The sequence below is a fragment of the Apteryx rowi genome, unplaced genomic scaffold (genome assembly GCF_003343035.1).
Source record: "Apteryx rowi isolate R43461 unplaced genomic scaffold, aptRow1 scaffold_51, whole genome shotgun sequence".
NCBI classification, from domain to species: Eukaryota; Metazoa; Chordata; class Aves; order Apterygiformes; family Apterygidae; genus Apteryx; species Apteryx rowi.
The window spans coordinates 115,110-138,444 of NW_020450772.1; the positions used below are offsets into that span (position 1 = coordinate 115,110).

The 23,335-nt window shown below is 37.1% G+C and overlaps 1 protein-coding gene across 2 annotated transcripts in view; it reads left to right on the forward strand.

Annotated features, from left to right (window-relative positions):
• PIK3CB (phosphatidylinositol-4,5-bisphosphate 3-kinase catalytic subunit beta) overlaps positions 1–17,731 on the forward strand; it is a 114,165-nt gene extending 96,434 nt beyond the window's left edge. For both annotated transcript variants that reach the window (XM_026080124.1, XM_026080123.1), the window contains exons 16-24: positions 251–350; positions 2,778–2,956; positions 3,643–3,752; positions 4,070–4,148; positions 11,645–11,812; positions 12,150–12,273; positions 13,532–13,677; positions 15,233–15,365; positions 16,192–17,731. In XM_026080124.1, coding sequence (XP_025935909.1) covers positions 251–350; positions 2,778–2,956; positions 3,643–3,752; positions 4,070–4,148; positions 11,645–11,812; positions 12,150–12,273; positions 13,532–13,677; positions 15,233–15,365; positions 16,192–16,329 — 1,177 coding nt within the window. In that variant the 3' untranslated portion in view covers positions 16,330–17,731. The remainder of the gene's footprint in view (positions 1–250; positions 351–2,777; positions 2,957–3,642; positions 3,753–4,069; positions 4,149–11,644; positions 11,813–12,149; positions 12,274–13,531; positions 13,678–15,232; positions 15,366–16,191) is intronic.
• Positions 17,732–23,335: the final 5,604 nt, after the last annotated feature.

Here is a 23,335-nt window from a genome sequence, read left to right on the forward strand (position 1 = left end):
TCTAGACCTTGAAACAAGTGGTATGCATTGAAACTAGCCCTTTCTCATGAGARTTCAGTCCATAAGTGTTATGTTGCTTCTTATTAAATCTGCTTTTTATTTTATTTTATCTAATTGACAATGAGGTGTTTTGTTTTCAGTTGCACTTTTTCTGTGTTAATGGTTTATAGAATACTAATCTGTAAAATGTAAAATGATGTGGTCTATCTTGATAAACAAGAAGCTTTTCTCCTGTTATGTTCCCTTATAGGTCAGAGGTTCATATCCCTGCTGTTTCAGTACAGTTCGGTTTGATACTTGAAGCTTACTGCCGAGGAAGCGTTGCACACATGAAAGTGCTTGCTAAACAGGTATAGACTCCCCCTTGCTTTCAGTCGTGACTTATTCTAGTTTATAACTCAAATAACTATTCCATTGATCCTATGGGGCATATTGGTTACCTTGAAAAAGTACAACTGTTGAGGGGGATAAAAAGGAAAAAGAGAGAAGGAAATGGATATAGTAATGGAGCAGCCATCTCTGGCACAGAAAGCAGCCTGCTCTGTTGGGCCTCAGAGCAGGAGCTATGGTCTTCTGAAGCATGCAAGATACTTCCAGCAGCATGCATACGCTCTGGGCAAGGCAGTAGACTGTCTGTATTATTAACTGAAGAAGTGCCCTTAAAACTTTTTTTTTTTTTTCTTTTCAGCAAGAGCAGCTTGAGCTCTTTCAGCAAGAAAAGCTATTACTTTTTTATGTAAACGTTATCTAGGTGACTCCAGGATTACTTCCTACAGCTTTGGCTTTTGTTAAAAAGTAGTGATGCAAACAAACTGAAGTTGTGCTGTAATGTAGTATTCCCTGGAAATAAACGTGTTGAAGTAAACCAGATATTCATTTTAGTGCTAATATAGATGTACCAGTAAAAAAAAAAAAAAAAAAGAGGAGAGTGGTTTGCTTTTTAAATACGCTTAAGTACATAAGCGTATTGGCAGGTCATTGCAGAGCCACTCTAAGGCTCTAATATTGAAGGCTCTAACATAATTTTAACAAGTTAATTTAGATTACTGCTGTAAAATCTGTGAGAAAAGATCTCTCTCAAATTAATATATTTGCTATATCAGCTAAAATAGTCACAAAAAAAACCCCGGTAGATGTTGTCTGACAGTTGTTTATTACAGTTCTGATGCTGTCTACATTGAAACTATGCCTCAAGGGGCAAAGGAGACAGGAATGTACCATTGTACTCTTTACTACTGTAGTTCACGGAGCATTGAAAAGTTGTCTCTTACAAAAGCGTGCTTGTTAGTATTGTCAAAATCGTAAAAAGATGAGGTGATGAAATGCTTTAAGCAATAGACCTGAGGTCAGTAAAGTTTTTGTGCACTTCACAGGAAACAAATGTCACTAGAATCAAAGAAGGGGCAAAAAAATTCCCAACTGTGCAAACACGGAAGAAATTCAAAGTAGAAATACTTCAAAAAGTTCCTGTTTGTACAGCACAGGTTCCATTTTGTTCCCTTGTGAGTGATGTTTGTACAGCTCCTAGAATAGTGGAAAAGCAGAGTGCATTTGGTTTTGACAGATGGCTGACCTGGCAGGTCTCCACTGCCTCACTTTTCTAATCAAACTGCATACAATTTCCACAGCATCCTGCCTGACAGGGTTCAGTCTATCTGTTAAAGCGGTAAGTTTTGACTCAGCACCTTACAAGTTAGACTGAAGCTTCCTTGTATAGAAGTCAATTTTTGCAAGTATTGAATTGATACTGTTTAATAGAGAATATGCATATTACTGAGCAAGTTAATTATGGCTCCTGTAAATATGGCTTATGGTTATAATTATTTTATGATCAGCTAACAACTGGCTTAGATGTAGATGCAGCGTAGAAATGATTTTTTTTTAAATGTACTGTAGGTTTGTTGCCAAGGGACTTTGCCATGTTAATGTTATGTACGTTTATGTCTCTGCAGCTAGTTTACTTGTTTTCTTACGTGGTATGTACCAATAAAAAGCTTGCCAAAACAGGAGAAGGGGGAAAAAAGGGTTAAACCCACCTGTATGGCTGTAAATAATTGCCTTATTGCACATTGTGAAAGTATTGCTTAGATAATACATTATGATTATGAATGGCCTAATTGATTAGAGTATTAAAGCTTATGCTCAACTTCAGCAGGATTTTAATAAGCTGATATTTAAGAGTCTGCTCTGCAAAACTTAAGCATGTGATGTTTTGTATGTGAAAATTGTCTGCGCGTATAGCTGTATCATATTGTGTGCAATTAGTCGGTGCATTTAGAACTGAGCACATAGAATGAAATACCGGCATCCCTACTTTACTTCAAATAGTGTTTGGTTTTGTAAAGGTATGAAGCACTCAATATTTCTGTTGACTTCAGTATGGATAGTAACACCTATGTTATATGCTCTTTTGAATTTGTACGTGGCCAAAAAAGGGCTTTGTATTTTGAAGAAGGAACTTGTATAAATGTATCATACATTAAAGTATCTCATACATTTTTGGAAAATATTAAGTCTCACTTTCAAGTGACATGAAGTTTATTGGATTTTTATTTATCCTTATTACTTATAAATATAGGACTTCGGGGACGTGGCTGCTTTAGAAAAGGCTATTTTCATATATTTTTCTAAATGCAATCTTCATTGCCATCTATTGTTACTGTTTTTAAAGAAGCTATAAAATTACTTAATGCTGTGGTTAACTACTTTAAGATTGGTTTTGAAATGGGATTCTGTGTATTGTATTATGTGGGATAACTTTAAAGTATTTCTTTCAGGTGGAAGCCCTTAATAAAATGAAGACTTTAAATAGTCTAATTAAGCTGAATGCCATGAAACAAAGCAAAGCAAAAGGAAAAGATGCAATGCACACGTGTTTGAAACAAAATGCTTACAGGGAAGCACTTTCTGACCTCCAGTCTCCTCTGAATCCTTCTGTTATACTTTCAGAACTACAGTAAGTTAAGAATGAGTGAATGAATACAGTTCACTGTAGCTTTTTTAGGGAAATAGTAAAGCAGAAGGTACATGTATGTTAACTTCTTTTGACTATATTGTTCAGCAGATGTGCTAACAAGATACATTTTCTAGGGTGAGAGAAAGTCTGTTGGGAATCTTCCTAGCTGACTGAGCAAACCTTCACCGTCTTAAGGTTAAGATATCAGTTAAGTTTGAAGATTTTTGCAATTTGCCTTAAAACTTAATACCCTTGGTATTATCTGACCTCATAGATAATCATATTTAAATATAACCCTAAAGTGAATTAGACTGTGTTCTTGGCTTCTGTTTACAACAATAAGGACAAAAACCATTAAAACATTTAACAGCACTTAAACATAAAACTCTAAAAATAGGTGAGAGAGGATATAAGGAAGATTATATATTTTCTCTGAAAATGTGGGTGCTTAATTTAGATGTAAGATGTATGTATGCCAATCATGGTATCTAATTCATTTGATATATAACAAATATGTTCATTACTTGGTAAGCACTGATAGCATAATAGCACAATGAAAGCAGAGATAACATTTAAGGACTTCCAAACTGGAAGTCTACGTTTTCTATCCTGCTTTGAACAATGTTTAATCCTGCTCAATTGAATTATTTCTATTTGACTAAAATGTTTGTTGTATTTTCTTCTAGTGTCGAGAAGTGTAAATATATGGATTCTAAAATGAAACCTCTGTGGATAGTATACAACAATAAAATGTTTGGGGGAGATCTTGTAGGGATCATCTTTAAAAACGGTGATGGTAAGAAATGTCGACAATTTAAAATAATTCTTTCTCCTTCATTCCCACACTTGGACTTAAGCTATGTTGCTCTGTATTGCCATAATTTAAACATGCATTACTCTAGCACTGATAAGCAAATTAAGCATTTTCTACTGATTGTGTTCCAAAGCATAAATTTTATCAGTCGGGATGATATAATTATTGTTAACAGCCCTTTAACTTTTAGGATTGACAAGGGTTTTTAGATAGCTGTTTCTCAAAGCCTTAGAGATGGTACACAGTTTGTCTACAATACAATCAGAAATTGATGTAGCGTTTTCAACTTTCCATTACAGATCTCCGGCAGGACATGTTGACACTCCAAATATTGCGTTTGATGGATGTACTTTGGAAAGAAGCTGGTTTGGATCTCCGGTAAGGATCTCTTCAGGGCTGGTTTATTTGGATGGAGAGTCCGCTTCTACCAGTAAAGCTTTTCTGTTTTTGTATCTCTTCCCACCTCTCCCCTTTCTAAACTTCTATAATGATGCACAAAGCTTTCAGTTGTCATAGCCAAGGTGAACAGGCTATAGAAAACGGTCACCTTAGCTAATCAGATGGCTTCTCTTTGCAGTGCATTCTTCAAATGGCCCACATTACAAAAGAATTTAGCCTTGGAAAGAAATAGTGGAAGATGTGAAGTGAAACATTGGGTTTTTTGTTTATTGTACAAAAAGGATGTTTGTCCTGGTGCACCATATCTCTTATGGTGCCTGTAAGTTGCCATATTGATTATAAACTGCCCTGTTCTTTTCAGTATACCATTTTCTTCTTTTGAAAGTCATCCAGATAAAAAGCCTTGTATGAGGTAAAGAAATAATTCTTGACTTAAGGGTCCAGCGGGCAGGCTTTGTGAATTTTGTTGTTGTTGTGAGTGACCTTTTCAAAATGAGGTGTTTTATAAACTCTTCATGTAACAAACTTATCTATTAATTGTCGTTGATTTTTCTGCCATAAACATAAATGGGGATTCACTTAGTGATCAGAGGAATTACAGCTCTTTAGATTCTAATACACATATGCAGGTGAGGTACAAATATAGAACACAAATCTGCCAGCCAGTGAAGAGGCCTTTGTGCAAAGACATTTTGTAGTCTGTCTGGTGTTTGAGCACTACTGCCCGAAAGTTAGCTGTTGAATTCATGATCTAGATTCTCTGATAGGTAGCTCTAATAGGCAAAAACCTCTCAAGAAATTAGGTAGTTTTAAGTATTAGTAAATTTTGGGGGGGGGGAGGAGGTGAGGGAGACACTGGGACTGGAACTAGGACTGGGAGGTTTGAGATTCCTTATAACAGAATTTTACTGTCACATTGAGAATTACCAGATTTGTGGAAAACTCAGACATCCCCCCCCCCTTTTTTTTAATATGAAAATACAGTTTTGCAGCCATGGCCACAAATGAATGTGTTCCTGTCCAAATAAAATTTATACTTGCTATCTATTTCTAAGAAAATTTRATAGAGGAATGTCTGTCTTTTACATATTAAATACATAAAGGCTTCATGAAAGCAAGAGGCTTGGAAGAGGAGGAGAGAGAGAGCTGCTGTTCCTGTTCTAGGAGGACTGCAGCAAGAGGCTGCRTGAGGGAGATTATGATGGTCAGGAATAGTCAGCATGGTGAATCATGCCTGACTAGCCTGGTTGCCTTCTAGGATAAAATGACTGGATTTGAGGAAGGAGAAGAGTAGCAGATGTCCTTACCTTGACTTCAGCAAGGTTTTTATCTCCATCTCCCAAAATATGCCTGCCACCTGATAATCTCGTTAATTACTGCAGGCTTCTATGTTCCATGCTTCYATATTGGTGTAACTATGTTTTCTTTTCCTTTTCTAATAATTCTTAACTTTTCACCTTTTGCATCACTGCTGAGTTTTGACTTGGTCAAATAAGTGTATGTTTGTGACAGACTTCAAATTGTATTTTCAGATGCCAGTTAAATGAATATATTTCTAAACCAGCTGTTATAAAATCAGCAGAGAATAAGTATGATTTCCTAGTGTATTTAGTACTAAGGAGACTTTTGTAGTATTGAAGTGATCTGTGTGGGTGTTTTTTCCTCAGAGCAGGTTGTGTGAGGATGTAAACTCATAGTAGAAATGGAAACTCATCATTTAAGTATTCTCTTAGGGCAAAAGTACTCAGTTCAGTAAGAATCTTCTCATTTTCACTGCTTCTTCTGCAAAACGAGTTCTTTTAAAATGAAGTGGCTAAGTTTTCCAAGGTATTGCAAGCATAGTAATTTCCAGTATTTGTGAACTYGTTAGATAATGATGAGGAGGGTTGTGGGATTTTCATTTGTTCTTTCGTTAAGCCTCTAGGGCTATGCRTTCTCCCATGGAAGCTAATCATTTTTTAGTCAGTTGTACAAGTAGCAGTGAACTTGACTACTTTTTGTAATAGCCACTTTTTTTCCCTCTCCTGTGAGTAGTCCTCATGTTTCTGTTTACAGCTAAAGACCTACAGTCAATGTGAGCATCTTCAACATATATCTTGATATCCCACTTAGCATTCTTTCCGTGATAAAGCGCTACTTGGATATCAGAAAACAATTTTCAGGCAGAAATAGCTTTCTATCTTCCAAAATCTCTTACAAAACAGCTTTCTTAACTTCATATACTAACATAAGCATGATTCCTTTGTATGAATACTAAAGTATTCAAAAAAGTAATAACATCAGGCATTATTCAACATTATAATACAAACCTCTAGTAAGGAGGGAGCTTTTCCAGCCAAACCTGTGCACAATTTTTAGCTAATACTATTCTCAAATCTAATTTCTCTTAGAAATATAGTTCTAAAGAAGATACTGGAATTCACTTTTTCTTAATCAGCCGTTTGTAGGCCATAAAGGCAGTCTTGTACGCCTGTGAAACATAGAGCTCTAATCCTTTGTGCTTTGCGATTTTAAAATACTGTTTGTAAGGCTAGCAGTATTCATCTTTAAGATGTTTCAGTTGGATTCTTGGAGCTTATCTTTTCAAATTTTGTTGTTGAAGCGTAATAGTGTTAGTTTCATAAGGCACATCAGCTCACACAAATAAGCAAAATTATAAACTAATTATCCATCAGGAAAAAATGCTACTTACAGAAAGATTCCTTTTAATGAAGTATGGAATATAGTAAGAATGTGGAATAATAAATTGCTTCTGGAAGTGTACATTTGCTAGGAGGTAGCTGAATGTGTGTTTAGTTGCAGTTAAGTTGAACACTGATTTGAGGGAACTTAGATAATTTATGTCATTATAAATAGACTGTGAGGAGACGGATCCAGCATTTAGGGGCAAGGACAACCTCTGGCAGCTGTGGAATCCCAGATGAGGCATTCTTTTGGTTGCTGCCTTCCCAAAAGCGGAGTTTGTGGTTCCAGACAGGCCCACACACTGTGTCTGGCAAACAGGAATGATGTTTGGGAGTTATTAAATATGTTTTCCCTGACTAATGCATTTTTTTTAACTCAACAAAGTTGAGTGGCTATTGTGTCCAAGGATTTTCCTTAAACTCTCTCAAGAACAAAAAAGGAGAAAGAGGCAGTTCCTAGTGAGAATTGAACTTCTATAATTGGCCTCTTCTATTTCCTTACTTAACTAGAAGCATCTTCCTTTTATTCATCTTTTTTTAGTTATGACTGTAAAATGAAACTTTGGGATTGAGGCAGGACTACAGTTCTACATCTATCAAAGAGATATCAACCAGACAGTTGCCAAGGAAGGGCTCTGAAATAGCCCTAACTGGCAACAGAGTTGGGCAAAAGGCACTCCCAGCACCTGAAGCACAAGGATACAGCTAGGAGTGATAAGACTGTGATCTCTAATCCATGTTTGCAGTCTACATGCATCTAAAGAAGAGCTGACTCCAAAAATCTGTGAATTACTGCAGTTGAGTTGCACTGTTCATGAGTCAGAGCTTGCTGGCTTGCTTCTCTTTGCTTGGGAAAGAGACATCAGTGTCAGGAGAAAGAGTAGTGTCAAATAGTTCTGTTTTCTTGAAAAACACAACTTCAGCCATCCGTTCCAAAGAGTGGAGTCTTTCCTTCTTGCCATATACCATCCTTCGAGGCTTAGATTTCACTGAAGCTGTTGTTTCCCTTTTTTCCTTTTGTGGATGCATAATGGGTTCTCTGCCTTTTAACTTTTTTCCACTACAAAATGTTTGATAACCCCATTCCAGTAAAAACAGGACTTCTAACATCTTTAACCACTGTAAGAAGAGAAACACTTGCCGTTTGCCTCAGCCTGTTCTCTGAGAAGTTACTCCAATCAGGAATATCTTGCTGCAGTAGATTTTGCAGCTTCTGTGAAGCATGGATCAAATGGGAACTAATCATGCTGCTGTCAGGGAGTCTGAGATAGGATCAGTTTCCTTCTAACTGCACTGCAATCCACAGTTGTTTTTTTGGTAGTAATTTTAAATGAAATCTTATCCCAGTTTGTGTCTTCTGCTAGGATTCGAAAGCAAGCACAGTATTGCCAGTGAGATTTCTCTGATCTGGAGGGAGACACCAAGTGTGTATCGTTCTTGAGCTCTGCAAAGCTAAAGAGGGAGGGAGGAATTTTTTTTTTTTTTTTTAATGATCAGTTAATTTGTCTCATGGATAAGCTGGCCTTTTTCATGTGTGGTGTGTTCTGTTGTGTAGATTCCTGTGTGTGCATTCTGAGTGGATATTGGAACAAGACCAGGGTTCATATCAGAGAAGGAAATGCATGTGTACAGGAGGAAGCAAGAGCATACTCCAGTAGGTGCTTCATCCTGGGCTCTCACTGGATCAGGACTGCAGAGTGCATAATTGAATAAAATTTCAGATGCAGATTGCATCTGCTTCTCAGTACAGACCCGCCCATCAGATGGCAACGAATCCACCAACATTACGCTGACATTAGAAAGTTAGAGTCAGAATTCAGGTCACCTTAGACATTAGTCAGTCAATTACCAGAGAGCAGTTATAAAACCACAAAACCCACATTGCTTCATTAATCCCAGTACTTAAAAAAACAAAAAACAAAACCCTACCTATTCATTTCTAAGACAAACTGTTACCCTAAAATTCAGCAGGAAATAGTTGGCCTAAGAAGTTAGTGACAATGCGGAACTGAACTTCCTCAGGTTCTTTGTATACTTTATCTTTTAGTTGTGTTTTTTTACTTCAAATATGGGCAATTATGGAACAAAATTTTTCAGTTAAACAGTATTTATATTGAGATTGCATCTGCAGAGTGACAACACGAGACTTTCAGAGAATCAAATCCCCTGAAGAGTCACAACTTCACAAGCTATTTTTGCTTGGAAAAAAATTTAAAGCCTGTAATCATGTGTGTGCATAATCATAGTAGATGACATAACTTGCCATTATTTTTATGAGGAATGTTTAAATATTAAGAATATATCACAGCAGAAGAGCATAACATCTGTTTTCCCAAGCATGCTGTTTTGTGGCGTCTATGGTGTTGCAGCTCTTATGAGAGTAATCCTTGCACCAAGAGGTACCTTCATTGCTTTAGCTTTATTGCAGTTGTGCTAAAGGAGAAGTTAGTAAAGTAACAGAGCAACAGAAAAAAGTAAGTTTGAGGAATTTGATCTATGTCAAGTCATGTTTACTGTAGTAAACTGTTGTAAAAGTATTCAGTACTCAGTTACTTTTGGGACAGGTAGAGGGAGTTCTCCAAACTACTTCTTAATTTCATTGCCAGTCTGTAGTGAATTTTCATTTTCACCTGCTGTAATATGTGTGAAGTCTGATGTTGTGGGCTGTATGAATGAAATGAGTTTACAAAAACATTTAAAAATACCTTTGTTACAAGTCTAAAGAATCTCTTTCATTTTGAAATTACTGTACTGGAAATTACAGAGTGTRTTGATAAAGCACCAGACCTTGGTGTTGTATTTGGAAAGATACTGCTTTAGAGAATTAAATTATTGAAATAAGGGTCAGTATTAGAGGGAGAAAAAAGATTCTTTGAGAAGAATACAGTGAAGAAAGAAAACTTTATATCCTGCCCTTGATTGGTATATTGATCTGTCAGCGGTCTTTCAGTGGCATTAAAAAGCAGGGAACGTATCCCAGTGACAGATGTTGAAGTCGGAAAGACCAGGATGAGATGGAAAGGACCCTGAGGATTTGTCCCTAACTTGACTCCTGTCAAACTGTCTCTCTGACAAGGATGTTTTTTCCTCCAGTTGTAAGCATGCAGTCCTCAAGGGGCTGAAGGCTTTCATCATTGCTTGCTTTTGAAGGGGAAGTTGTTGGACATGTGCCCAGTTAAGCTGCAAGTAGGATGGGCTGCAATGCTGTGGAAGAGGGCCAGCATGCACTTTAACCTGGCAATACTTGGCTCACATTTGTCATGTCGTGATAAGGATGGGCAGTGCTTCCTTGTATCATGAATGCTGGCGGGCTGTTACAGATACTCTTCTGTCCATGGTGAGGACCTTTGGCCTAGAGTTGGGATTTTTAACTGGGAAATAGATTAGGATAGAAACAGAAAGAAGGATCCAAATCTGCACTTTTTTTTTTTAAGTTGGGTGTTCTCTAAATAACCTGTTGAATCCAGTTTTCAGTTCACCTTGTTGCCAGTGAAAAAGGATCCCCAACTATATGTTTATTAGTACTTAAACCACTCCAGTTGTGTGTTAAAGAAATACAGTTTCWTCATTGTTGAGAAAATGTTCAGTTATCTAATAGCTGTTATGTCAAAAAGTTCTCATTAATGTCATCTGGATTTTTTTTTCCATAGGGCTTGGGATAATAAACTGTGTCAGTGAAGGGATAGCAATCAAAATTAATATCTGTTACATACAGAAATGCTGGCAAAGGTGTTGTCAGTTGTGCTTTCTCTTCATGTCTGTCTACATACACACACAAATTTACGATGCCCTACAAATTTTTGTGCAGCCTTGTAAGTTAGTTCATGCCAACCCCTTTGCTCATATCCCACAGTCGGATTTGCGTGGGCATCCATTTCTTTATACACGGATCCACAAACAACTGAGGGAATATTCTTCACCTGATCTGCCTAGTACAAGTGCAGAGACCTCACCTTCTGATGCAGTGCCTTTGAAGAGTTTGCTTTAAGTTTCCATTGTATATATTGATGTTAAATCTAAGTTCATATTCCATTTTGCATTTTGGGCATCTGGACTGAGATACTGCATGGAGACTTTTTTTYCCCCCCTTCAGGAAATCTGCTGTTTTTTCCTCTTCAAAAAGTGAAAGAACTGCTTTAGAAAAATAATATACTTATCTATATAGACATTATCTCTCCTTGATGTTTGTCTCTCCTTATTTTTCTTTCCTTATTTTAATGCAAATATATTGTTGTAAATATTTTTACTAGGCATAGCATATAAATGCACAAGAAAATTCTTACAAATCAGTCAAGATACATTCCTGTTTTTCATTAGGTTTCTATGTTTAAAGTTATTAAGTGTTGGAAAATATTATTTTTAGGTATATACTTAAAAAGCATTTTCTAGCATTTTTCATTGAAATAGGAGAAAACATAAAAGAGCCTGCTTTCCATTTACACAACCTACTATCTAGAATGAACATGAATGAAAATTTATTGTCCATTTAGCTGGTAAATTAATAAATGAAAAGAAATAGCTCCCTCTATAGTCTCTCCTACCACATTACAAGTAAAAGGGAAAAATAATTATTGCCCAGAATTTATTTCTTTATATATTTATGGAACTGGGAAAAAAACCCACCAGCAATCAGTTGAAAACATTTAACCTTTCCAAGCAATATCTGTGTGCTAACTTCTGAGGGTTTAGTGTTCAAATTAATATGAATATTCAGCCCTCTCACAATATTGATATATGAAAAAAGCATTCTTATTATTTTTGTTTTTAACATTAATCTCTGTTTTGTTTCAGGATATTGCCATATGGTTGTTTAGCAACTGGAGATCACTCTGGCCTTATTGAGGCTGTTTCTAGTTCAGAAACCATTGCTGACATTCAGTTAAATAGTAGCAATGTTGCTGCTGCTGCTGCCTTCAACAAGGATGCTCTCTTAAACTGGCTGAAGGAATACAATTTAGGGTAATTTCTACAATACTTTTCTTATCTATATAAAATTCCTTGGCATGCAAAGTCTTGCTCAGATCCAAATTGCCTTTGGAATTCAAACGATGACCCAATCCTGAATGCTGGAGGACTCTAGAAAACTAAAAAGCTCTTGTGTCTTGATGCTGTTGTYTCTAATATTTGCATTTCTCCCATCCTCCATAACTGCTTTTTAAATTATTTTCTTTCAAATAAGTTTAATTTTGCAACATCCCAATGGGTTTCTGGTTTAAGCAAGCAACAATCTTTTTTCGTGTCAAGGCATGAGATGGCTAACCAATAATATGCACCAATTATTTGTCTTTGTTTTTAGAGATGACTTGGATCGAGCCATTGAAGAATTTACTCTGTCTTGCGCTGGCTACTGTGTAGCTACTTACGTACTGGGGATTGGTGACAGACACAGTGACAATATCATGGTCAGAAAAAATGGTCAGGTAAAAATCCTGTTAGTAGGTAAAATAACTATAGTATCTTAATTTCTTTAGTGTCTCAGTAAAATTAAATCTAAATCTAAATTAGTTTGAACAGACTTCCCTTAAAATTGTTTTCAGGTCTCAATAGATAGATTGAAATCCAAGAGACCAGTGGAAAGAACAACAAATGCATGTTTCATAAGCAGTTATAGCATAGAGTATTAGACTTTTATTTATATTAGACTTTATATTATTAGACTTTTATTTATATTATACTATATATTATACTATATATATTTATATTATTAGTCTTGATATTATTTATAATAAACTTTATTATTAAACTGTTATAGCTTAGGATATTAGACAAGTGAGACCATTCTATAGAGCTTACTGTTTCAGAACATCCAAAAGGCCTGTTAGTGTTCAGATTAATTGGATAAAAGTCATAGTCGGGTCTCAGAGATCTTGAAAGAGACCAACCTTTATATGAATTGCAGTTTGGAATGATGTAGTTCTCCTGAAGTTAGGCTCTACAGCCCAGCACTGCAAAATTTTTAAATAGGCARCTAACTCAGTAACAATGCGACTTTGTGACTCTAAGTCTCAAAACCTAGAACTGAGGTAATATATTTCCTGTTTAATTGTTTTTCTACTTTATTTTGTCAGATTTTAGTGAAATTATTCTGCCTATAAAATGCTGCCTGACAAGATTATAAAAGTGAGAATTTCATAGATTTATTTGCAGTATTCTTGTCCATGACACTTTTTTTAATTAAGTTTTTACCTACTAAAAAAAATGTTAATATACCTTTCTCTTTGATTCTGAAATGAGAGAACTGTCACAGATTCCTTGAGATTAACATAAATTCCTACTAACTTTGCTCCTGACTTTATAGGAAGCCTTTTGGATACTATGATGTTGAGCCTCATGAGCTCAACAGTGGGCTCATTTTTTCTGTCTGATGTTACTAATGTGATGTCTATTGATAGACATCAGAAGTTTGAAGCTGAGATCATCTTTTCCACATTGCTTTGTAGCAATAGTTGCGCATAAAAGCCTGGATGTTGTCACTGACTTTTTAAAATAAATCTTGAAACATTGTAAAACTAAATACTCCCAAAGAGTTGCATCTTGTGCAAGCACCTGCTGAAACCATGAGCTGGAGATTAGAGTGTAGCATTATGAATTAAGTGTTCTTGATAACAGAAACCTTTACAAATATTAGAAAAGAGAAATATTTCACTGGAGAAATTAATTTTCACTTCTACTTTTTAGCTCTTTCATATAGATTTTGGGCATATTCTTGGAAACTTCAAGTCCAAGTTTGGAATTAAAAGGGAACGGGTACCTTTCATTCTCACCTATGATTTCATTCATGTCATTCAACAAGGAAAAACAGGGAACACTGAAAAATTTGGTCGGTGAGTATTATTTTGATTTCTTCCTTTTGTAGCTGAGATCATCTTTGATTACTTCCAGCATACCCAGTGACCTGTCTGGTTTGGTTGCTCGCTTCTACATGTYGAGTGTGCTAACATGTGTTTACAATACTGTCTACTTCCCTACCTGAGATAGAACAGACATACAAAATGCCTTCATACCTCAAACTGCAGCTCTGCAGTGAAAGGATATAGTTTCTTCCTACAGCAGGAAATAGCAGATCCTCCTCTGCTCATCTTTTTTTTGTTTTGTTCTTGGGTTTGGGGTTTTTTGTTGTTGTTGTTTTATGTTAAGCAGGACTGGGGAGAGACCCCACAGAATATTGTTGAAGAAAGATGAAGCACTGGACTTAAACAACGGATTCTCTGTTGTCCTTTCTGTCCATCAATGCATGTTCAATATGCTAATCAATCATAGCCTTAATTGGATGCTTAGGAATATACAACCATGTGCTCATAATCCAGTGCTTCTGCATGTCCCTTCACCTCTTGGGTTAGATAGCTACAATGGAAGACAAAGATAGGTAATGAGGGAAAACTACCCTCTGTAATCCTACTTGTCATAGTTTGGTTCCTCCCCTTCTATATCATTCTTGCCAATTGATGGGAGAGTCATTCTGGATGTTTTGCACTCACTTTGTTATCAGTTTTCCCAGGAAGAATTTATTGACAAAGATGTGAGATTAAGTGTTTAGGTACAGCTTGGCAAATCTTACAGCTGCTTCTGGTAGAAGAAACTGTAAATATGTTTGTAATGTGTGTCTAGGTAGACTGGAAGACAACTGCCGGARACCCATTCCTTCCTTCCTGGAGAGTAAACAAATCAACCTCTAGCTCTATTTAAAAACATGAAGTAAAGACTATTAGATGACTGAGCAAGAGCTGTAGAGTAGGGAACATTTAAAATGGCAATGGGATTCTGCCTTCATTTGAAAAATGCCTCAGAAGAGAAATTATTTGTCTTTGAAGTATAACTTCTTGGTCTGAAGGGATCTTCAGTTTTCTGTGGAAATGTATGGATTACGTGTTGGGAGAATGCGGTGACACTTTCAGGGACATTGAGCAAGTTCTCAAGTGTCTGCATGGTCTCACAGTTGGTTCAAATTTGAGTATGTGAGTAAGAAAGAATAGGTTTGATTAGCAGGGGCTATTAAAGAGTTCTTGTCTTCCATTGTATATCCACTGTGTCGGATCATCAGGGCGTTTTACCTAACAAATTAGGGGAGACAGATGTATTACCTTTGTCTTATTTTGCTCTTCCTGGAGAACAGTGTAGTCTTAAAGCTTTCAGTCTTTTCTATCGATGTTTTAAGGTCTTGTTAGAGAAGTATGGAACGTTTTGTGGTAATGCAATGGAGGTTCTTTGGACACCTCTGGGCTACTTTTTCCTACAATTACAAGTTGTCTTTCCTATTACTAAGTTTCTAGGATATGTGTATTAGGCCAAATAACAATATTTGGAAATGGTTGGATATATTTATGTCAATCATGTAGATTCTCATGCCTTGTGCTCATTGTATGTGTTTTGCCTATAAAGGTTCCGCCAGTGTTGTGAAGATGCATACTTGATTCTGCGAAAACATGGGAACCTATTTATTACACTCTTTGCACTGATGTTAACTGCAGGGCTTCCAGAGCTGACTTCTGTCAAGGACATCCAGTATCTCAAGGTAAAAATAAGACTTATAGCTCAGCAGGACATACTGTTTTTTCCAGAATATGAATTCAGATTCAAAGAAGAATACATTTTAATTGTTTTCCTAGGCCAGTTTTCCCAGGATTTCCATATAGTTCTCAAAGCTTTCCTTTTTTAGCAGTATAGAACCAAGTCTGTATTCTGTCCTAGGTATCAAAGGAAGCTCTGAATGTGTGTTCCTCTCTATTGTTCTGTAATGAGTGCGGTGTCCCTGCACTCTTATATGTAGTCAGTTTAGGGGCGTTCTACCTTGCAGCTCAATGCAGGAGCGCAGAACTGTAAAGAAGAAAATGGTTTGCTTAATTCAGGTCCAAAAATAGGTCATAAAAAGCAATCTGTGGATTGACAGTTTAGTGCCACGTGAAAGATCTGATGAGATTTGTAGACAAAAAGAACAGGATAGAATGTTGCAACTTGATCAACTCATGCAAAATTTTGCCAGGGGCCATCTTCAGATTCCCGTAATCAGATGAGTTGTCATCTGTATGCATGATGTTGCTCATCATTACTGGCAGCCGAACTGCAAACTACTAGCATGTTCATCAGGAATTCTTTTAATGTTTTCAGTAAATGTTAGCTAGAGACTAGACAACATTTTCAAAACAACTTTTGATTCATCTGCTTTCCTCTTTAGTTTTATCTTTAAACCCAGAAAATATCACTAATGGATTGATAAATGAATAATAGGGAAAAGCCCCAAAATAGAAAAATGCAGAATGTGATCTGTGTTAAGATGTGAAGGGGGACAATAACTATGGTTGTAAAATTCCTTAATAGTACTTGTTTTCTTACTGTCTTAGGACTCTCTCGCCTTAGGGAAGAGTGAGGAAGAAGCACTAAAACAATTTAAGCAAAAGTTTGATGAAGCGCTCCGGGAAAGTTGGACTACTAAAGTGAATTGGATGGCTCACACTGTTCGAAAAGATTACAGATCCTAGAAGATTTTTGAATTTGCACTAATCTGAATATTACTTTGATAAGCCTTTTTTAAAAGGGACCTGTAGTCTGAACCAACGAAACTTATTTTAAATAAGAAAGAAAACAAAACAGCAGCAAAAAGAAATGGCCTGAAATAATTCCTGATTCTTTTGCACTCTGCTTCTGAATGCTTGATCCCAAGACTTTCCATACAGATAGTAAACATCCTGGATAATCAGTTCCTGCTGACTTTGCACGCTGAGAGCTACTAGGCATTTTTAAAAATTTTTTGGTACTTCAATGAGGTGTAAATATTTGTTTTTATATGTTAGGGTAATATAACACACTGAGGTTTGAAGACCTCTGAAAGAACTGTTTTTTGTTTCAAAAAGAGGAGTAAAAAGTTGAAGGAAGAGTAAAAGTTTTTTTTGATATCCTAATCTAGCTAAAAATGACTGTATTGCGTGTATTTTTCATATGAATTCTGCCATACTGGCACAGATGCATTAATTCTACTGTAAATAGCAACCACAGTATCATCGTACTACAGGGAGCTGCTTAATGTCTTATACTGCTGCCAAAAGAAGAGTAGACAGGTATTTGTAAGATTTGGGGGGTGGGGGGAGAGGTCTTTGAAAATAATGCAGTGTCCAAGTGTTCTGGGTTGTACAGTTTTGTTCCCCTGACATCAAACACGTGCAAAACAAGTCCTTTAGTAAGAGGAAAGTTAGGCCAATTCCAAACATGTCTGAAAATCCCTCCTAGGAAATGGTTTTCCATTCAACTTCTGGGGCTTTGTTGTCAACTCCTGTAAGAGACAGATCTATTCCATGTTCAGCAAGGAGTTCCTTAAAGCCTGACATTAAAATTCATATCTCAGATTAGTTGTGCCATGCAGATCTACTGAGTTATAAATATCTATGGAAAATTCTACATGAGTATATTACACATAGTGATTATTTGAGCATATGTACCAAAAATGAAAGTGTTTGGGAAAGTCTTTATGGTAAAAGATCAATTCATAAGACACCAATGAGAAGTCATTAAACTTTTCTTTCTGTATTTATTAAAATTTGCAGTAATATTACTTTACAAATATATCTGTGTTTAAGATGGTTGCTGAAGAAACTGGATTTGTTTTAATTTATTTAGTGAGGTACCAGGCCTTTAGGTGCTTAAATGGAGAGCAAATTTGTTACGTGCAATAGGAACTGCTGGTTAAAAGATGTAACATACTGTTTCTGAACATCAGCAAGGTAGACTTTAACTACTGCTTGTTCTCCAAAGAACACTGGTAGCTCTCAATTCTTGTTGACGTTGAAAGAGAATTAAACATATATATTTACCTTTTGACTAAACAGTTGTTTTACATAGAAATTTTGTTTTATGTAGGAGTTTAATTAAAGGTGGTTTTACTTTGTTCAGAGTGAATTTTTTGGTCTCTTTTAAAGGTCAAAGACATATCTGGAGCCAAGATAGCATTTTACATACTGTCTTGTTTCTCTTGCCCACACTCTTGGGGTTTATCTGTCTGAAAAGACCTCTGCTTCTAGAATATTGTAAAAGTAACAAGTGCTTAAATTCTTTTATATTTTTAATGATGTAATAACATTTAAAGTGTGCCATGTCCCCATTTTTTTAGAGGTAGGTGGGAGGAAGGGTAAAAAGAAACTACTTCACAGTTCACAATTCTGAAAGAAGTCATGTCGTAGCCTCAGCTAATTCACAGCATATAAATTTGCRTCCGAAACCATTCCTGGACATGTTACATTTGAGTACTCCATTTCAGACAAATGTCTCTGGTATGTCTTGCTGTTCAGGGAGACATAACCTTGCCTAGAGCTCCTGATAGAGTTGCCCAGTTCATCCTGACTGCTTGGGCTAGGTGTGCAGGTGTATGGTAGGAGGAAGCATGATCCCATGCTTCCACCTATAGCTAAAGAGACAACTCAGTTCCATGCTTCACCACAGACTTCTTGGGAGACTTTGAACAAATCATTCAAATTTCTGTGCCTTGGATTCCCGTCTATAAAAATGGAGGAAGCAGCATGACCTCCAGAWGCAGGAACCCCCTCCCCGCCACACCCCTGGAATATTGTGAGAAGTAAGGATGTTTTGTGTTATGGGATTTTTGGATGTTACTTTAATGCAGGTTGTRTAAGTACTTCAGATAGACAGTGTGATTTGTTCCCCCACATCTTTGAGAGAGCTAGTATTTAGAGATGATCAGAAAATACTACCTCTGCTTAGTATCTGTAATGATTAGTAGCCTTTGAATAGGAATTTAGAAATACCTTGTATTTGGTTGTCTTTGCCTTCACTACATTTACTGTTGCCAATTTATTAGTGGGGGAGAAGGAAATTAGATACTAGTTCCATGGTGTGTGTTGATGTTTAGCAGTGAAAGAAAATAATGCATTTTCTTCATGTAAGCTGAACTCACATGGTCTTCAGATTGCTGAGAGGATAACGCACCCGCCAAGATTACTTTTCCAGGTTGRCTTCTCAGGGAAGAACCTTACGCTAAGCAGGTAACTGAAGTGAACTTTGCGACAGCTTCATTAAAATTTAAAGTGGAGTAGAGGTTTGCTGAATTATACTAGTGAGTAGATGACCACTTTCCCCAGGTTTCCATGATTTATGCTACCTCTTGTAGCTTGCAGGTGTTTATCTAAAAGAAGCAAAACTGCTTTAGAAAAAGTAACAGGAGAGACAGTCTGTACCYCACCTTTTTGCCATCCGAGAAGAGAAAGCTGGTGGAAATTTTATGGCATCAGTCCATTAGTTATTTCTGTACTTATCTGCCAGTATCCAGCTATAGTGTTAAAAAGGTAAGTTAAATTTGTGTTGAGTGAGATCTTATTTTTTTCTTCTTCAGAGCTGTTATTTCAGATGGTTTGCAGAATCCAGAAGGTATCACAGGATCAGATAATAGCAAGAGTTTCAAGATTTTGTTGATGRTAACAGTGAGTAAAAACAATCTTTTTAAATAATGTGAAAGCTTCAGGAAGGATAGTTTTATGCAACTGTAGAAGAAACTAACCACAAGCTGGCAGTTTTGATATAAAATACCTTCAGTTCAGATGGTCTCTTGTTATGTTAATTACTCTCCTCCAAGTCTACTTCTAACCTGTTTGCATGTTTACATGGGGGATATGACTTTCCTTAAACCAAGCCTGCATGTGCAGATCTTCATTGTATCTGACAGGGGAAAAGACACCTAGACACTGCTTTTGAAAGCAAAACCTGGAAATTGGATGTATGCAGTTTATATTGTCTATATTTGTCTGTTCCACTCTTTTTGGGATTGTATGATTACTTAGTAGGTTTGCTTTGTTTACCTTTTACTATTTGATTTGTGACAAATGATGACAACTGCTGGCCTTAGATTCCTTGTTCTATACCTGCTTTCCAAGGAAAGAGCTCTTACTGATTTGTGCCTCACCAGTGGAGTTGATTCCCTTCCCCTTTTATCGCTTTTATCATGGTTTTAGATGGCAGTGGTGTGTTGATTGTTAAATCATTCATGTTCTAAGGAATGCCTATGACTGAGCTGATTCATAAATTTAATATAATAGAGCCCAGTGTTCCTCTTTAATCTCTTGGAGTTATTGAAAACAGATAATCAACTAGTACAGGCTCTTAATAATTAACACATCAGGCTATGGTCACAGCTTTTCACAGTCATTCCTTAAGAATGACTTCAAGCCTAAATCTTCAAGTATGTAATCAGTATTTCTGTTTTTACTCTTTTACAGTATATTGTATTGTTATAATTGTGTCTGAGCTGGCTTTAAAATCAAAAGCACAAGTCCTGTGCTCACATACTGCATCCCAGCTGTTGGCACATTTTTAGAAAAATCTTTAAATRGTTTGTCTGGGATAATGCTGCTGAAAGATAAGGAAGTAGAACTATTCTGATGGAAAGCAAGCATTAGTAGATGCTGCCATATAAGATGGCAGCATTGTACTGCTTTTTGATCTCACAGTTGACATCTGTCTGTTTCTGTAGCAGGTGTGCYGTATTCTGGCTGGGCTGACCAGATACAAGCCAAACTCGAAGTAGAGGTTTAATTGCCTGACCACAACACCACACTGATTACTTTCTTGATGCAGGCCGTGTCTGTCAGCCAAAGATCATGGGTGGATATACTCGGGGGGTAAGGTTAGTAGTGAAATTATTTCTGTAACTGGAATATCTTTGCAAATCAGTCACAATAAAATCATAATAAGATCTCAAGAGATTTAAATGGATGTAGGAACTGCAGATCTTTCATCTCTCAGCTTCTCAGTTCAGAAAACTAGCTTTGCCTTTTCTTAGAAAACTTGTTTTGATTGTGTAGATGTGAAAGCTTTCTCCAGCATGTTCTATGGGAACAGCATGCGTAACCTATTGCCCATGTGGATCACTTAAGGAGCACAGATAAATATCAGTTAGTTCAGGCACTGCAGAGTCAGCAGAGCTGGATTCTTTAACACATGGGAAGTTTTCATCTAAAACTGTGGGTGGAAGGAACGAATGTGGCCTTAGGAAGATGCAATGGCAAGCAGATCTCTGAAGCAGATTTTAATAGCTAAAACAGGAAATACATGATAATTTTAACATCTAGTGCTATGGAACAAACTTGAGTACCATGCTGCTTATGCTGCCTCAGTGCATAATAAAAATCTTGTAGTTATTTATAATTATTCTGTGTGTGACTTCTTTACTATCAAGAAGAAGGTATGTGTTTCCCAATGCTGGCTAGGGAATTTATTTACAGTGTTCCTATTACTATCTGTTCTTCAATGTGGCAAAATACCATTAACTGTTGGTGGAAGTGAGGGGAAGAGAAAGTGTTTTCTTTTAATGAGTTGGGTTTGCATACTACTATTATTAGATGCTTTTCCAACCTAATAGCCTGCTTGAGGAACTTACCATCACTTACTTACCATCTGTCCTCTAATAAAACACAAAGAAAATTCTACCAGTCAGGTGCTGGCATAAATTGTCTTATGTCACCTCTAGAACATCTGGCTACAGCCAGCTCAACTCTTTAACAGATTTTACTGTATTGAACAATCAAATTTAAAATGATGCTGTTGTGATGAGTCAGCCCTTCATTCCTCCAGCCTGTCACTTGGCTCTTCCTCAGGCAATTATTTGGAGAAAAGTTTCCCCTGGGATTGCTTGACGAAGTGGGATTGGGATGAGTATATTATTCCTTAAGTAATTATGTGGTTTACTCTTGGGAAGCCTGTGAAGGATCACACTTCTGGAATGGCAGTCTCAGAGAAACATAAAAGGTTAATTCTAATTTGCTAGGCATCATTTGGCTTTTATGAAGCAAATGAGCGGAAATGATAATTGGGCACCATGGAAACATGGTTTCTGAGAGATTGTAACTCTTGTATTGCAAGGATGTTTATAAGGTCTACATTTTGGTCTTAGAAGCCTATGTTTCTCTTGCTGGGGGTGCTCAGAACCACTGAAGCCCAGGCAGAGGTGAGGAACTAGGTAGTAGTTCGTTCCTATTTGTGAATCCTGGCCAAGATTTTCTCCTGCTTATCCTACCTGCTGGGCTTTGCCCCATGAGCATTATTTGAATGCACATACCTGATCTAGTCGCCTATGCAACACAGGCAAAGCAGCTCATTCCTGGTTTCTGAAGTCATCTCTATCCTGCTCTGCTTAGGGGCTGTGRAGGGTTCGTCTAGCATATCACAATGAGAGAGATGAGTGCTATAGCTTGGGATATTCTGGAGTGTGGGAAAGATGGKTACATGGTGCTGAATCCCTCCTGTTGAAGCTGTTTTCCATAGGAAAAAAAGTAGAATGGATGATATACCACAGTTAAAGTACTCCCTAGGGATAGAAAAAAATCCAGATTCCGGTCTCCTTACCAAACATTTGTCAGAACAAAAATGGAACAGCTCCAAAATAGGAGAGAGAAGGGAGGGACAGACTGCAAGAGAGAGACCCTTTCCCCTATGGACTGGTGGCTTGGGAACTGAGGAAGAGGGGTGATGAAACTGAGGTCCTAACTTTCCAGCCGTGTTGTGTCTGCTAGGCCAGATGAAAGAATCCCTAATGTTAATGGCTGCAGGACAGGAAGCATGTGTAGTCCATTCCCCACAAAATGGTGAGTTATTCATCCTGCGTATAGGGTTGTGCCAGTTGGCGTGGGAGGAGAAGATGCGTGCTGCTGGGCTCAGGGGTGATCTGCTCCAGGGGCTTCCTCCACCCATAGCCTTTAGTTATGAATTCCATGAAGGCAGATAGTTTTGAGCATGCCTGGACCTCAAGTGCCACCCTCCACCTAGCATTGTATATTGGCTAGTTGCCTTGCTGCTCTCCTCATTGCTGCTGGGTCCGTCCCTCCATGCGCTGTGAAGGGAACAGAGGCAGGCATCTCAAGGTGTGCAGTCCACTAGTGTGCTTAAACTGTGAATACTGTTTTATTCAGTGCTGCAACACAGATCTGAAACCTGAAGGAGGCTTAAATAGCTACTTTGTGAGTTGCTATTGTTATTGCTTCTCTTACGGAGAGGTGCTGAGTGATAAGTTAGACATTGAATGTCTATAAAAATTAAGAAATTCYGGAACAGAATTTGAGTGCATTCTGCAATTTTTGTGACTAGGGCAGCATTTAGAAACCCTTCCCCCCCAGTCAAATTGCACACTCATAACAGTTTAAAAAGAAATAAAAACTTTAATATTCCGGACCACAAACAACATTAAAACATACCTACACAAACAAGTGTAATACACTCAGTGGTTCTGCATTTAGGATTCACTTTCTCTTACAGAATGATGATCTAGTTCCCCTAGAAGAAAAAGAAATTTCTCTGAAGCTGTTGCTGAAACCATTCCTGTTCTTAGTAGCTGAAAAACTTTTAGCTCCTACTTACAAATCTTTGTTTGCAGAGTTTATATTAGTTAAATTAGTGAATACACRTCTGCTACATATAGTAAGCATGAACTGCAGTATGGTTATAGTTGCTGGTGCTGCATACAGATGGTGCAGACTGATTGGATCCAAACTA